General features: G+C 34.3%; 1 protein-coding gene across 1 annotated transcript; it reads right to left on the bottom strand.

Annotated features, from left to right (window-relative positions):
* Window positions 1-3: 3 nt before the first annotated feature.
* LOC134254631 (protein mono-ADP-ribosyltransferase PARP14-like) lies at window positions 4-15,823 on the bottom strand (the record flags this gene model as incomplete). Its single annotated transcript, XM_062737169.1, has 14 exons — window positions 15,539-15,823; window positions 12,679-12,782; window positions 9,018-9,537; window positions 8,134-8,310; window positions 7,425-7,709; window positions 6,145-6,435; window positions 5,372-5,659; window positions 5,001-5,279; window positions 4,445-4,687; window positions 3,854-4,090; window positions 1,479-3,221; window positions 774-1,253; window positions 568-650; window positions 4-177 (listed from the first exon to the last, which is right to left on the bottom strand). Coding segments are annotated over exons 1-14 (5,082 nt in total), but the record flags the coding sequence as incomplete, so codon positions are not given.
* Between the last annotated feature and the right edge of the window lie 451 nt (window positions 15,824-16,274).

The raw sequence follows: 16,274 nt of genomic DNA on the forward strand, positions 1-16,274 counted from the left end.
CTTACAGGCCAGGTTACCTCCGCCTGTTACTGCAATCTCTCCCGGGTTTATTCCATCAGGGTATTTATTTAGACACTCTTGTTGAATGGAGTCCCCTCCTGCTTTGGAAATAGAGGCTGAGACAGCTCCATAGTTCAGTCTTAAATCTTTTGAAGCCGTATTGACAATGACATCCATCTGCAATGATTAATCAATTAATTATATCTTAATTCTCCAACAAAATAACCCTACTTTTCCTTATTAGCTTGAATATATTTACCTAAGTAGACCTTTGAGCTTGAATGATATGCTGGCATACAGCCTATGAAAGAGAAGCTTGCATAGGCATTTGATGGTAGCAATGTATCTTAGATGGATATTTACCACTTTGCACGCAAAGTCATGCAAAATGAAAAATAATAATAAATAAATAATTAAAATATATAACTTTCTTTGAATCCAAGTCTGGTATTAAAAATCTTTCTTGTTTCTTAACTGAATGCAGCTTACTTTTAAAACAAAATTGATAAAATTAAAACTGTTTTTAAAAATCATTTTTATAAAGCATGTTATGAAGAGCAGACTCACCTTTGACTTGGCTATTTGGCCTTTCACCAATTTGACTGAAATATGTCCTGCTGTAAACTCTGTATTTTGTGCTGGTGTATGCCCTGACAAAATCAAACCATAAACACATAAACGTCTTAAAAAGTATATCCTTTTTTTTGTAAATATGAACAAGCTGATCTTGATATCAGAAATAGGTAGCAGGATAATTATGTCAAGTTAATTACCCTGTGCCTCTGTCTGTAAACTTCTAGGTGACCCACTTTCAGCTGTATTTTTGAAGACTGTCACTTTCCCTTTGTACTCTTGCTTCAAAGCCTCTGTGAAACATTTAACAGTCTCTGTCTTAACATCACACAAGATTACCTCCTTGATGCTGGTCTCTTTTTTATCTTTTAAATAGGATTTCACAGCTTTCACAATGACAGATGTGGCTTTATCCACAGGATATCCAAATATACCTGTACACAATGCAGGTATTGCAATAGACCTGTAACTTCCTGCCTCTGTTTCCTCTAGTGCAGACTCTACACAGTTTTTCAGGCGACCATTTTCTTGATTCATTCCACCTTTCCAAGTGGGTCCACAAGCATGAACAATCATTTTACATGGAAGCTTCCCTGCACCTGAACAGAATGTGTCTCCTTCAGAAAGCTTCCCATTTCTTCCTACATGATCTGAACATTCTCTCTGGATTTCATTTCCACCTAAAAATAATCAAAGAAAAATTCATTACTAAATGAATCCCTTTAGTTTTATAGACTTTATTTAGTGCATGTGTGAAACATCTCTACACTACAGCACATAAGGTACTGTACATTGATTTTCTTGCTTGAGCCTCAAAATATCCCAATATATTACATACATGAGGAAATAAAACTTTATGATACAATTCATTATAGCTGGATTTCCTAGATATAAATGAATCTCACCTTTTTTGGCAATGACCCCTGCTAGTCCCCCATGATGCTTTAGGTCAGGGTTAGCAGCATTCACAATGACATCTACAGGGAGAGTGGTCAGGTCACCAGAATGGACCTTTATAGAAACTCCTCCCTTAGTTCTGTGTTCAGCAATGTCACCATTCGAGGATTGTTTTCCTTTGAGACCTGAAGCTGTTGTCCAAGAACTAGAAAAATCTGTGGGTTCTTGGTCACCTATTTGTATGTAACATTTGTGAAACTTTTGGGCCTTAGAAATCTTGCTTTTGCCAATATCGCTTTGTAGGTGTTTGGCAATGCCTGGTCTTTTAAGTGTGTGTTTTTTGGAATGAATCTTTTTCAACATTTCCTCAATTCTTCCTTTGGCTTGTTCCAAACCCATCTTAGTGCCCTTGATTGTGATTCTGTTCTTATTTTTAGTTATCTGAACTTGCTGCTCTTTCAAACCTGTACAAATTTGATCAAATTTGTCTTTATGATGGAGGTCCAAAAATTTGAAATAACTTGGAGGAACCTCCATCGAATCACTCATGATTGTATTGTCTCTGAGAAAGTCCTCGACGAATTCTCTAGCCAGGCCAACATATTCATTCATCGTTACTATTATAACTTTCTTTTGATCAGCTAGGGTGATCAATTGAAGAAGTCCCTCAAAATTTTCCATGGATGCTATCTCTCTGACTTTCTTATCCCAGGCATCAGAGTTTAGGAGGAAAGCTGAGTCTGGCTGTACATCAATTGGGGACTCCACAATGCTGTCTTTTATCAGATGTGCTGCCTCAACAGCTTTGTCATCTGAGAAAGCATACAACATCACCTCTTCCCTCTGAAAATCAAAACAACTCATGTTTTCTTTGTCTTTCAGCAGCTTTGCAATACGAGATTTTACATCCTTTCTGTTCAAAAAATCTCGCCTGTTTTTGGAGAACTTTCCTGCAGAGGCTTGGTACATCTGCTGACATTTTTCAAACAGGGCTATTTTTGCTTGACTGACTTCTAAGTATTGACCTTCAAAGGTGAAACTTTTGTCCTTCATGCATGTTTTGACTTGCATATCTGGGAATTTTTTCTCTGTTTCTTCCTTGAAATGATCAAAAGTAAGGAGAAGAAATTGATGATGCTTTAGCTGAATGGTTTCTGTAACCTGTTGTTTCTTTCTCTGGATCTCATCAACCACTGTACTTATTATCTTCTCAACTTCCTGTTTGACTCCTTCCACCATATTTCCATACCCTACAATGACTATGGTGTAATTGCCTTTCTCTAGAATAATGCCTACTTTCTGGGGATCTGGTACATTCACTTGTTTTATTCCCTCCAAAAATTTCTCCCAGGCCTCTTGTAAAACACTAACAGGTTCAACATGCAAAACCCCAAGCAACTTCTTAATGCCGTCTGCCACTTGTTTCTCCCATTTTTGAGCCAATTTTCGACAGTCTTTTACATCCTTTGTCAGAGTGCACTCTACCGTTAGCTCTGTTGCTGCTTTCTTTGGCCATTTTATCCTTCCATGAGTTAGTTCTGCTTGCTTGTTGAAAGCTTGTTTGAACTCATCAGAAGTGTACACAAACTTCATTTTCCTTAGGTCAAGATCCCTGACAATAACTGGTTCCAGGGGTTTGAACTTTGGACCTTCATCAGGGTTAAATGGCTGTCCTAGACATTCATGGTAAGTGTGTACAGTCAGCTTTTTGTTGTCAACCCTATGGCTTTTTTGGCAAACCCTGTCACAGACTGATGAGAAAAAGAAGTGAAAAAATACAGTGAAATTTGTTTATGAAGAACTTGCTTATAGGGAAATCTTGGTTATAAGGAAACTTTTGTGAATCTGAGGTTTACTGAACCTTTGTTAATAGAGATAACCTTCCTTATGAAAAATGACCCATACAGTGTATTCCTTCTTAAAATTTCAATTTTATTCAAAGTTATAATGAACTCGTGTGCATTTTAATCGTTCAGAAAAAAATAGCAAGCAAAAGGATGAGCTAGGTGACATAACTGCTATATGGGACCCCTTTTTTCCACGATGAATTATATTTTATCTACCACGGTATGGTAGTTTTCAAAATGAGTGAATAAATACGATGCCTTTTGAATAGTTTCAATAGTTCAGATACATTTTAATTATAAAGAATACGGATTATCTTTGATTTTTTAAACCCTTTCACAGCTAAATTCGGCCAGGTTTGTGCGAATATTTTCTTTTATGTTCTATAAAGGTGCACATATCAGTAATTAGTTACATACAAAAATTTGAGTAAAATTTAGACATATAATTTTTTGTCAATATACGGGGGGCTGCAAGTCACCTCATCCTTTACACGAGTGAGCTGAAGAACGATGAATCTTTAGGAATACTTTCTCACCTGCAGGATCTTCAAAGTACACAAGACATGTTCCATCTTCAGAGTTGATCTTGGCCTCCTTGACACCACCCCCTCCACTCCGCTTCTCGTTGTCAAAGTAGAATTCTAGTGTGTCCACTGATGTGCTCTCTCCAAATCCAGACACAATAACACAGTTAGAGATAGGGACTCTTCTCACTGCTAGGTAGCATTTTTCTAAGGGTTTCTTTTGGCATGCTGCCTCAAGTTTTTCAAAATCTGTAAATGATCATGATGATTAAAAGCATTTTACTTTAAAATTAAGTGAATTTATTCATCAAGATTTAATTATAATTTTTTGGGGGGTTATGGCTCTAATATATTAACCAGCAAAGATGCCTATTTATATTTTTCAGCCTTGTAAAGGTATATATGTTTGAAAAAAGTTGAAAAACTTCTTATCCATCGATCCTTTAGTGTATTATGCTCTTAATAATGCACAAAAAAAGAGTGCAATTTCTAAAAACACTGGTATGCCCATGTGTATTATTTATAATTACTGTTATAGTTGAAAACCCGTAAAGAAGAAGTACTTTGGAAAAGGATTATGGAGAAGCAGGATTAGGTCTTTACCTTTCAATTCCTCAAAAATAACCATAGCTGTTCCCTCTTCTTGACCATAAACCACATCCTTGACATCTTCCCCAGATTTGGCCTCCAAGAAGTTGATAATCCCATCTTTTGAAGTTTCTGGATTGAAACCTTTAATCAGTACTCTGTCTTGGTACATCGGTACAGGTTTAGGTGGCTGGTAAAGTTTCACTTGTAAAGTGGCTCCATCTACCCTATGCTCTCGCTGGAGAACTCTGTCAACAGCTTTGAAATAAAAGTGGAAATATTAATTATTTTTGTAGCATAGCAAAATGTGTTCATGAAAGACGAAAGACCCCATATGTCAGCTTTTTTTCAAAAGTAGGTTAACATTATGGGTTCCAACTTTTGATAACCAAAGTAAGATCTTGTCACAAGGTAAAAACGTATGAAATGAGAAAGTCTTAGCATCAACCATTCAAAATTTACAACCAATAGTGTAAACTTTACAAGCAGGTAATAAAAAAAATTTGAAAGCAGACACCTCTGAGCATTGAAAATATGATTCAGAAGTTCCTTTTTATATGTTAACACTTACTTTCCTCATCTTCAAATGTGACATAAAGGACTCCATCTTCCACTTCACCTTTGACCTCATCCACACCTCCACCTCCTGACTTCCTCTTGTTGTCAAAGTACAGTTCTACACTATCTATGGATGTTGTTTCTTTCATACCTCTAACCTCGATGGTACACAAAGGGCCAGTGTTCTCCTCAGCTTCTTTTTCCACTTTCTTCCCATCCATTCTTACTTGTTCCACACCAATTTGTTTTTTATTGAAAAGAAGTGGAGCTTTTTGAAGAACACTTGAAACAACTAGGAACAAAAAAGATCAATGTACCACAACAAACCATGATTAAATAAATGAATGAAAAATTTTCAGTCAAATTTTGGAAACCGATACATACCATCAGCATCTTTGAACCACACAACAGCACAATTTGAATCTTCATCATACTCCACTTTTTCCACTTCTCCTCCTCCACTCTTCCTATGATTTTCAAAGAAGAGACTTATTTGTTCCTCTGAGGTCCCTGGAGGGAGCCTAGTGACCTTTATTGCCCCTCCCTCCTGGACCTCCTCCTCTGAGCTGATATCATTGTCATTCTGAGGGGGACGATATTCCTCCACCCCTATCTGCTGCTTGTTTATAATCAGTGGTGAGCTCTGATGTTTTTGTAGAACACTTGCTACAACTGCAAAAACAATAATTTTATCAATCAATCTAAATGTAAATTGGCTTTCAAAAGAAAAGGTGTGTGAATCTGGTTTGTATAGGTATGTGAAAGTATGACTCCTCATTACAGACACACAGATGACTAATAGTTGTCTACTTTACTGTTGCTCTTCAATGTGAAGATGATGAATCTCTAAACCTTATAAGATTTCTGGGACATGGCTGACATTCAAATAAGTTTTTGTTGACAAGGCACACCAAATGATGGCAAGATGTGCCAATACAAACATACATGTTTAAAGCTTTTCTTAAATATGTGTCCTTAAAAGTCTATAATAGATACATGATGTAGTTTTCATGATGTATTCAAATGTCCTCAGTCAAAATCTTTGGTCTGGGGATTATTTTAGCTCACCTGAGCCAAAGGCCAAATTCTCAGGAACAAAATTTTACTGTAGAGAATTTGCAAACCATGGTTAATACTGACAACCTTATGAAACCTACTCTCAGGATCTTTAAACCATACAACAGCACTGTTGGAATCCTTATCAAACTCCACTTTTTCCACCTCTCCACCTCCACTTTTCCTAGGATTCTCAAAGAACAATTCTATCTGTTCTTCAGTTGCTTTTGGGGGTAGATTCATGACCTTGACTGCAGTGACCTCTTCCTCCTCAAGGTCAGATTCAGCCTCACTTTCACTGTCTGCTGGTGGATGATATTCTTCAACTTCTATCTCTTGTTTGTTTATCAGTAGCGCTGAACTTTCCTGCTTTTGCAAGACACTTTTCACCACTAAAAAGAATTTGAAGGAATTTTTTATATAAAAACCTATTTCCTTTGTTTTTATAAAGAGTATATTGTAAAACATCTAACAGTAGCATAGAAACACAGATAAAAACGAAATATGGCTGAAATTTGACTTTCATTTCTTGAGAGTTTCTGCATGTTGCAGTGGTTAGAGAGTCTGCTCTAGAGTTGCAATGTAAGGAGTAAATGATCTTAAGTCGTGGGTTCAAATCTCTCTGTGGGACTTGGAGATCGGTTCTTCAAATGAGACCATAAAAACCGAAGTCCTGTGTCACAGTAGATGCTGGCACAAAAAAGATCCTTCACTGCTAAATGGCCTTGAGTGCCGAGTATATGACAAGATTTGCAGCTCTCCACCAGCAAGTGATGGCATCTCCATATGAGTGAAAAATTTTCAAGAGGGACTTGAAACAACATACAATCAATCAATCATTTCTTGAGAAGAATTTTGACATTTGAAAACTCATACAGGGAAATTTTAGCCTCTGCTTTATTTTTGCTCTTTTTGCCCTTGTCACAAGCTAATTAATTCAAATGAGGCAAAAATACATTAAAAGTCGAATCATTAACCTGCAAGTGATTATTTAAGCTGCAAGAACTTGTATCCAAGATGGTTATGGTTATATTCATTATACAGTGAAAAAGATTCAAAACAAAAATGTAGATGTGCTCTTAGAACATACATCGGGGAAAAAATTGCTTACTGCATTTCAAGGAAAAAACAAACAGAGGGTCTTCAAAGTGCTTGATATGTTTTACTATGGTTAATCACCACCGCTTTTAGCAATAACTAGAGTCACAATCTTTGTTTTGGTACTCAAGCATTAAATATTTATGCTATTTTTTCCTACCTAGCTGCTAAGCCAGAAGATCATGCATGTAGTTCTATTGCAGATTTAATTTTGCTGCCAAAAGTTGAACACATATCTGAGAGGAAGACAATGCCAGTCCCCCCTTTTTTTTTCTTAACTTACAATCAGCATCTTTAAACCATACAACAGCACTGTTGGAATCCTCATCAAACTCCACTTTTTCCACCTCTCCACCTCCACTTTTCCTGGAATTCTCGAAGAACAGTTCTATCTGATCCTCACTTGTTTTTGGTGGAAGATTTGTGACCTTGACTGCTCTGACCTCAAGGTCATCTGATTCACCTTTAACCTCACTGTCCGCTGGCAGATGATACTCTTCAATTTCTATTGGCTGTTTGTTCATTACTAGTGCTGAACTTTCCTGCCTTTTCAGGACACTTTTCACCACTGAATAGAAACAAAATTTAATGAACAGGTCAGCAATGTAAAAAAAAAATCAATTTAACTTTCATTTTTTATTGATATAGTAATCCAGAACTTCATAAATTCAGTGATACAAATCCCTTAATTTAGTTATACAGCATTTTTTTACTTGTTGCTTGATTTAGGAGTGGGTGCGGTGCCTGATTTGTGATTACTGTTTCAACAAATAATCTTGAATTATAATTTTGTTTTTAAAAAAAATAGCACAGCACCCTATATGTATATAGAATAGGCCTACTTTTTCTATAGTCTTCAGTTCTTTAATAAATATACAGGTACAATTCCTGGCATATTACCCCTGGTACTTACAGGAATTTATCATAAACATATAATTCTTTCTGAAAGAGGTTAATTTAAGACATTTTATAACATTACAGAAGAAATTTACCATTAGGATCCTCAAAGGTGATGATAGCTGTATTATTCTTTTTATCATAGTCAACTTTAGCCACATATCCTCCGCTACTTCTTTTCTCGTTTTCAAAGAAATCGGAAATGAATTCATCAGTTATATCCCTTGGTAGTTTTAATACTTTGATACTGTCACAGACAGGAGGTGTTGTTTCTGCAAAATTAATAAAAATGAATTTTAAAAATTATTTTGTAGGATAAATTACTTCAGAGCAGTATATATATCTTGCAACATCCATGTACATGTAGTTATACAAGTATATTGTAAATTTTATAGCAAATTCAACCTCTATTTACCGTAATTCTATTTTGATCCATATTATTAATTTCTCTTTTTATAGTATGTTACTCCTTATTTTCTTAGTCTACAATTTAGAGTGCTTTTCATAAGATAAAAGCTGAATATGATTCATAAAAGGAAGTTATTTTTGTCTGCCATATTTTTCTACTACTGCATGGTGGTACTCCTCCAACTTCAAATCATAGAGGGAAATTGTAGCCCCCATTTTATTTTTGCCCTTTTCCATCTACTCGAGTACCAAGGGGAAATGGCAAATTTAAATGCCATTGGGACATTAAAAAAAACAAAAAAAATTCTTAAAAGAGAATTGTGACTGTTTTAATTTTAAATGGGAAAAAAAATTTTGTTTGCAAGCTGTGAAGGGGTGAAAATAACATGGTGTGAAAATAACCCTGTACATAGTATTTACCGGTACAACACAAATACAGAAACCAACAAATTGTCATCTGAAAAAGGCCAAACATTGTACTATGCCAATTTGAATGTTTTGAAATGATTTATGATAAGTATGAAGTGTTAAAATAATTCATTGACATGTCGTTTTACTATATTGATCATACCTTGTACAGATGCCCTCTCAGGCTCTATATCTGATCCCCGGAGAATACTTGATTGTTCCTCTTTGCTGTACCCTCCTTGGATAGGATGAGAAGATTTCATGGTTGACGGCTTGGGTGGCAATTTAGGAGGGAAATTATGGCTCTCGTAAGAGGGTGGGGCCATAGCTCCTGGCTCAGGCATGGGCATGCTGGGGTAATTCTGATACACGGTAGGAACCATAGATGACTTAGAAGACTTGGGGTCAGAGGTTATAACCTGTGGCTCACTTCCGGGGGGAATTTTGTGTGGCAAGCCACCACCAGGGCTTGTTATCGTTGGACCCCCAGATGGATACTGAAATGGTGGACTGGATACAGGCATGTGCTGGTTGTACGGATTGGAATGCATCTGGTCGCTCTGTGGAATTGAAGGCATGGATACTGGCGGACCGTGACTGGGATATCCCTGGTAACCTGGATATCCAGGGAAACTTGAAGGATATCCTGGCATCTGGCCTGTAGCTGATCCATGTTGATCAGCCTACAAAAATCATTATAGCAATATTCTAAGATCGTGAAAGTCTTGGATTTGTATATAACAAGAGAGAAAGACTGCTTTTATACATGTACATGTAAAACTTAAACATAGCTGAAATGTTTGTTTTGTGATTGAGGACAATTACTCCTCTGACAAGATCAGGCCAACAATAAAAAATGCTTTGTTTGATGTACACCGACCGACCAATCAAAATTGCCTCTACCCAATCATTTTTTTCAGCACTTTTAATATTTACTTAATTTAATTTTTATTTAATTTTTTTTTTCAGTTTCCATAGTATAGAGATCATATACATGTAGTACATAGCCAGAGATTCTGGAGAAGAAGTTAAATTTTGTAAAAAATTTACAAGAACAATGATGACATTAATATCAATGGACAAATGGACAAATTTTGATCATAGAAACTCACTTGAGCCTTTTACTTTGGTGCTCCAAAACGAATATACGTACATTTTAATCTAAAAAATGCAAATTCTTTTGCAAAATATGTAGGGTATAAGCAAAATTTTGTTTGCGACTACGTGAACATAGACATGACAACCTTAAAAAAAAAAACTTGATACTGTTTAAAGTCAACAAAATATTCAGGCATTCTTTTTCACCTGTAATATTTCATACTAATGTTTGCATACCCAACAAAATTATCAGTTGATTTAAAAAAATCTTTCAAAGATATTATGAGGAAGTTTAAACACTATCTAAACACTATCTGATATTATATACATGTAGGTGAACAAAGAGTAGAATAGGTACAAGGTATACAATTATTTACCTCTTTTAAAGTATTAACAAGAAAAAGAAACTGAAACCAACAGTACCTGTACCTGATAAGCTTAAAGAGCAAGAATCTCTCTCTCTCTCTCTCTCTCTCTCTCTCTCTCTCTCTCTCTTCTTGTGTATATATACAGACAAGTCAGACATTGTATATTGAGGAAAAAAATCAATATGAGTAAGTTATCAAAACTACTTTAAAGTGCATGCATAATCTGCCTAAGTATATGTCCTTTTATTTGAAAAATACCACACTCTTTAATATATTTTAGTTTTATAAGGATCTGCACTACACTGGATAATAGCCAATAATAATCTAAATACCAGTATATTTCCATCTTTTTTAAGATTCTTTACAAATTGGAATGCCATTCATTTTAAGTTCTCATAATTATTTAGCTCTTCACAATGACATACGAGGGTCGTTAGAAAAGTTCGCGTACACATTGAATTACGGAAAATCTGTTGTGTACTGTGAAGTATGACCTATGTCTGAATAAATTCCTACATTTTGTTTATTGGTATGCAAAAAATCAAGTCCATATTATAAAATCTTGAAAATTTACAACGATTTTTACTATGAGGTCATGGGATTCACAGAGCAATCACTTGACGTAAGGCGACGTGACAACCAGATTTCAACCCTTTGAGTTTTGTCGCAGTTTAAATCTTTCATTTCTTCAGATATTTCTTATCTTTTTTCTACTTTAAAATTAAATGTCTATATCAAGACATGTTACTTTTCTTCTAGAATGTCTTTTGTACTGATTCGGATATTATTGAGATCTTAAAAAAAAGTCTATGCAGTTAATTGCTCAGGTATGGAAACTATGCAAAACCATATAGGCGCAACACAACGTCCATGCGATACGGGGGTATTGAAGTATCGATGGAGTTAATCATTCAAAATGTTAATCCTTCCATTCTTTTGAAGCTACAACCGTTTGAAAACTTGTCCTTTGTAGGTATAGGAAATTCCCGGCAGCATCTTGAACATTTTATTCTCTTTTTAGACATTTTCCAGTCTGCATACACAATTTTTACGTAGTGCAGTGCTCCATGACGCTCAATGAAGTTCCAATTTTTAACTGTGTTTTTACGCGTTGATCATTTATGAACGGCTATAAAACAGTCATATACCCTCCAATTAAGTTCAAAATTTCTCCCAGTGACTTTTCATGAATACTTTAGCGGCAGGTAAAATATCATAAATCTCTTTGCGCTACAATTGTGCAATTTTTAATTTTAATAAAGAGTCTTTGTGATGTAAACTTGCCAAAATGTAGCATGCTCCGTGAAGCAATTCTTACCAAAATAAAAAAGCTGTATATTTTTCAATAATCACCTGAGAGTACCAAATTCATGTATATTTATTGGAAAAATGGTAAATATTTTATCTGGAAAATTTGACCGGTTTCGTTGAAATAGCGCGCTCACAATAGAACTTGTCCGCGAACTTTTCTAACACCCCTCGTACACCATTACATCGAAAACATAATTAAAGCCGCTTCATCCGAAACAGGCACATATTATCTTAAACAATAAAAGTATGTCATTACATAGATAATATATAAAAATTAATTATAAGATTGATTTAAGAGTTTATTACAACAATCCTTACATGGAAAACATAGACCAAAAACCTTGTTGACAAGCAGCAGTTCCTGACGGGAAGTTAAGATTTGTTTTGAAGTAACCTTTGAAAAAAATACTTTTATCGGTTATATCTAATTATGAAGAGAATTCAAACCTGAGTATTTTTTTTCCATTAATAGAATCCTAAGTCATGATATATCTTTTAAAAATTAAGAAATTAACTGAATATAATCCATAGTAATTTTTATATTAATATGCATATTTACAGAATAAAGGAAAATCAGATATTTTTATAGATTTTTTAATAAGGGAGTTCGTGTACACTTTGTTGTGGAAAAAATGCTCGGGTTTGTTCTTCATGAGTTATACATGTAAGCGATAAATTTAATTTACGAAGGTGATTTCACGCAACGTAAACAAAGGATTATTTTTTGTGTGACCTAACAAAAATTATTTTTTTAACTTTTGAATTTTGATATCTTTAAAAAGAAAAAGACTTTGGGGATGTAATTTGACAAAAGTTGAAATAATTTATGGACAATTATTTTTCAAGAAGAAAAACGAATATATTTTTTTAGCGATTAGAATCGGACCAAACGGCTTTAACCCAGCTTTTACTTGAGATAAAAATAAATGTATTTTAGCTCAAAATTATACACGTATGACAGTTAAATACATTTATTGAATAAAGTAAATATTCAGTAAAGGGATTTAATAATTAGGTGTGTCTACCCCATTTTTTGACTAATCTTACCTGAAGCCAAGCATCAGGAATGTTAGAACCCGAGGAAGGAGTTATGTGTAAAGTCAGGTTTGCAACTCTATAATTGCTGCAATTTGTAACCCACTGGTTTGCGACTAAAATTAAAAAAAGAAATAAAACTTTTGAGACAAGAAAAGCACACACAGTATTTATATTAATTGTCCTTCAAAATCAATTCAATTAATTCACTTTCTGGTAAGATTACACTTAAATACATATCTATGTGAAGTAATATGGAAATTTTGAACTGTATACATCTATTAATTTTAAAAAATAGGAGAAAATGTATGGCTGGACTGTATGGCTTAACAAATATATCGATCTGCAACATCCTCCAACCTTTTTCTGAAAACGATTTTTATCTATTTTTCACATCTGAATGAAAAGCATAAGCAATTAGGTCACAAATACAATCTGTTTTAATGCCACAGACCACAGGTGCTTGAGGACAGGAAACCCCCCCCCTCCTTTGATATACATGTATACTGTAGAAGCACAAATTTTTGTGGGGATAAAATTTCGTTGTTTTATCATCTAGAATACTTTCATGGGGATTTAATTTCGTTGTTTTGAAAGTAACCCTATTCAATATATAGTCATATAAAATTTCGTGTGGGATTTAATTTCGTTGATAATTGTAAACAACGAAATTAACGAAATTTAAACCCCCACGAATATTTGTGCTTTTACAGTATATACCCCTGGACCTTGTCGACTTTTTTCTCATATATTATCTTTGAATGACATATTTGCAATAAAATCTATACCAACAATTAGAAAAAATTACCTAAAACAAAATTTATGTATTTTAAAATCTACCCTATATTCTATATATAATTTATATAAATGAGAGATAGAGAGAGAGAGGAGGGGGTAGAATTTTCATAAAATGTTTGTTTAACATATTTTCTGAATTGAATGACTAAATTATATAATATCTATGGCACGCCAAATTCACAAAAATGAGCAAAACATAGTTTCACAGTCGATAAACTAAGTTTATCAGTTGTAAACTACAGTTAACGTACTATAAACTGACAACGTTAATCTATATTTCACATCTGTAAACCATAGTTAACGCGATACCATCTATGTTTCACAACCGTAGAACTATACTTAACACTGAAAACAATCATTTGCGATTACAAAACATAGATTACCTGATAAATACAGTTTCACGATTTGTAAACTATAGTTTATAAACCGTTAACTATAGTTAACGATCTGATTAATATAGTTTCACGATTTGTGAAACAATGATTAACAACTCTTACCTATAGTTTACAAACGTGAATCTATGTTTAATATCAACAAAATCTATTGTTAACGCTTATTACAGACAGATAAACTTAGATTAGCATCCGTAAACTATAGTTAACAACCGTAAAATATAGTTTTACAGATGAACACTATACTTAACGAATCGTTAACTATAGTTTACAGTTTGTAAACTATAATTTACAGTCGATAAACCGAGTTTATCAATTGTGAAACTAGGTCTAGCTCATTTTTGTGAATTTGGCGTGCCATAGTTCACGGTTTGTAAACTATAATTTACAGTCGATAAACCTGGTTTATCAATTGTGAAACTAGGTTTAGCTCATTTTTGTGAATTTGGCGTGCCATAGTTCACGGTTTGTAAACTATAATTTACAGTCAATAAACCTAGTTTATCAATTGTAAAGCTCATTTTTGTGAATTTGGCGTGCCATAGATATCACATCAAAAATGTGTTTGCAAAAAGTCAAAAAGGCCCGGGGGAGGGGGATTCTGTCCTCAAGCACCCGTGGTTATACTGTTATAAGCATTTATAATTCATTACATACATGATACATTTTGAAGTAACAGGGAATGAAAGTCATTTTGTTGTAAGCGTCAATGTGTTTTGTTAGGCCAAAATAAAAAATATATACTCTTGTTTCCTGTCACCCGACCTACCCTACATTTTACCCTTTGACCCTAAAAGTTTTTATTACATTTTCATTTTTTGGGTAATTATTTTTCTAAAATACTGAAGTCGACCAACGATATTTACAGAATATTAATACATCACAAGTGTACAGGATACCGGCCTTTACTTTATAAATCTTGTGTGACAGATTAGGTTTATTTACGTTTTCATAATTATTACATTTCGATCCCGATGTAAATTGTCCACGTTTTATTTGGAAACGCCCACTTTTATCTTTCGGCCAATAAGGTTTTTGACAGTTTCTTTTGTTCCTTTTTCATATATAAAGCTATGCAACTATTAGATCGGGGAGGGAGACAGCTGGCTTCGCTAGCTAAACTCTTCATATACTGGAATCGTCCCTTGTTCGTCTGTCTTAATTTAATTTTATTACTACTTAGGTTAGACTATATTTGGGTTAAGTTAGGCCATATTTGGGTTTGGGAATTAAGGTCTTCATATTGTGTACTATTATAACGTACTGTAAGATTGGTAATAAATTGTAAAGTCTTGTTAATCTTATTTTCTTTTATAGTTCATTACAATTTACAAATATGTCCAAGGTATAATCTAATGTAGAGGTCTTATATTCAGAAAGTCGTCTCAAAACAAAAAATAAACACAACGCGAAGTACAGGCTATATATGAACACCAGACCTGCTACACTTGATTAACAAACTTGCTTTGTAAACTGTTAACATATCATTTTCTTGTTATTACATGCTATATGTTCTGCATTCATTGAGTTTTGAAAATAAAATTTTTTCTCAAAATAAATTTTTTTCCCTACCTACCGAACCTAATTTTTTTGGTCAGGGGACAGGAAACAAGAGTATGTATTTTCTTTTGGCCTTACTTTAAGTGTAAAGAAAAACGTAAGCCAGTATATTGGTAACTTACTTTGTGAATCCTGAAACAGTACAAGCCATGCTGGTCCCCCGCCTGCTTGCTCAGCCCGTAGACAATGAAATAAACCACAGACATTCTCGGGTAGTGTCGCTGGAGGGAAGCCCAACACAATCACACAGCGGGAGCTCAGCTCCTCCCGGAGCTGGTTCATGATGTACCCTCCACTCATAATAACGATAACCCACTTATATCTACTATCATTTTTATCAGGAAAAACCCGAATTCACACTATTAAATATTAGGATACTAAGATTCGTCGAAAAGGGCTGATTCTACTTTCGTTTTAGTTTTCCGAATTTCTATTTTAAGAAATCACGTGAATGAAGGTTGTCACATGATTCAAAGTAAGTAAAAAATATATTTATGATGAAAAAATGAAAGAAATTATTTTAAACCGGATGTTTTATAAGGCATGTGGAGATTATACAGATAAAGTCACGTTCGTTTAGACGCCCGGGTGTCAGGCTTTTGGTCACGACACTCTGGAAAACACCGAATCTAAAAATACCTGTAAATTTTAGCACGGTGTAAACACTTGAACTTGAGAACTCACGGGTACATTTCAAGAAAACACCTAAATGTATTGGTTGTTTATTTCTTCCATTTTGACATAAAAAAAATACTTATTCTAATTCAGCTTACATATTGCAGCTTCCAGTAGTTTCTAAACGGACTGACTTTCGGTTTCATACCTATGTGTAAAGGTAAGTTCCTGAAATCATAATTA

Source organism: Saccostrea cucullata, unplaced genomic scaffold, assembly GCF_032062105.1.
Source record: "Saccostrea cucullata isolate Sc308-1 unplaced genomic scaffold, CSIRO_AGI_Scuc_v1 ctg2595, whole genome shotgun sequence".
In the NCBI taxonomy this organism is placed as follows: Eukaryota; Metazoa; Mollusca; class Bivalvia; order Ostreida; family Ostreidae; genus Saccostrea; species Saccostrea cuccullata.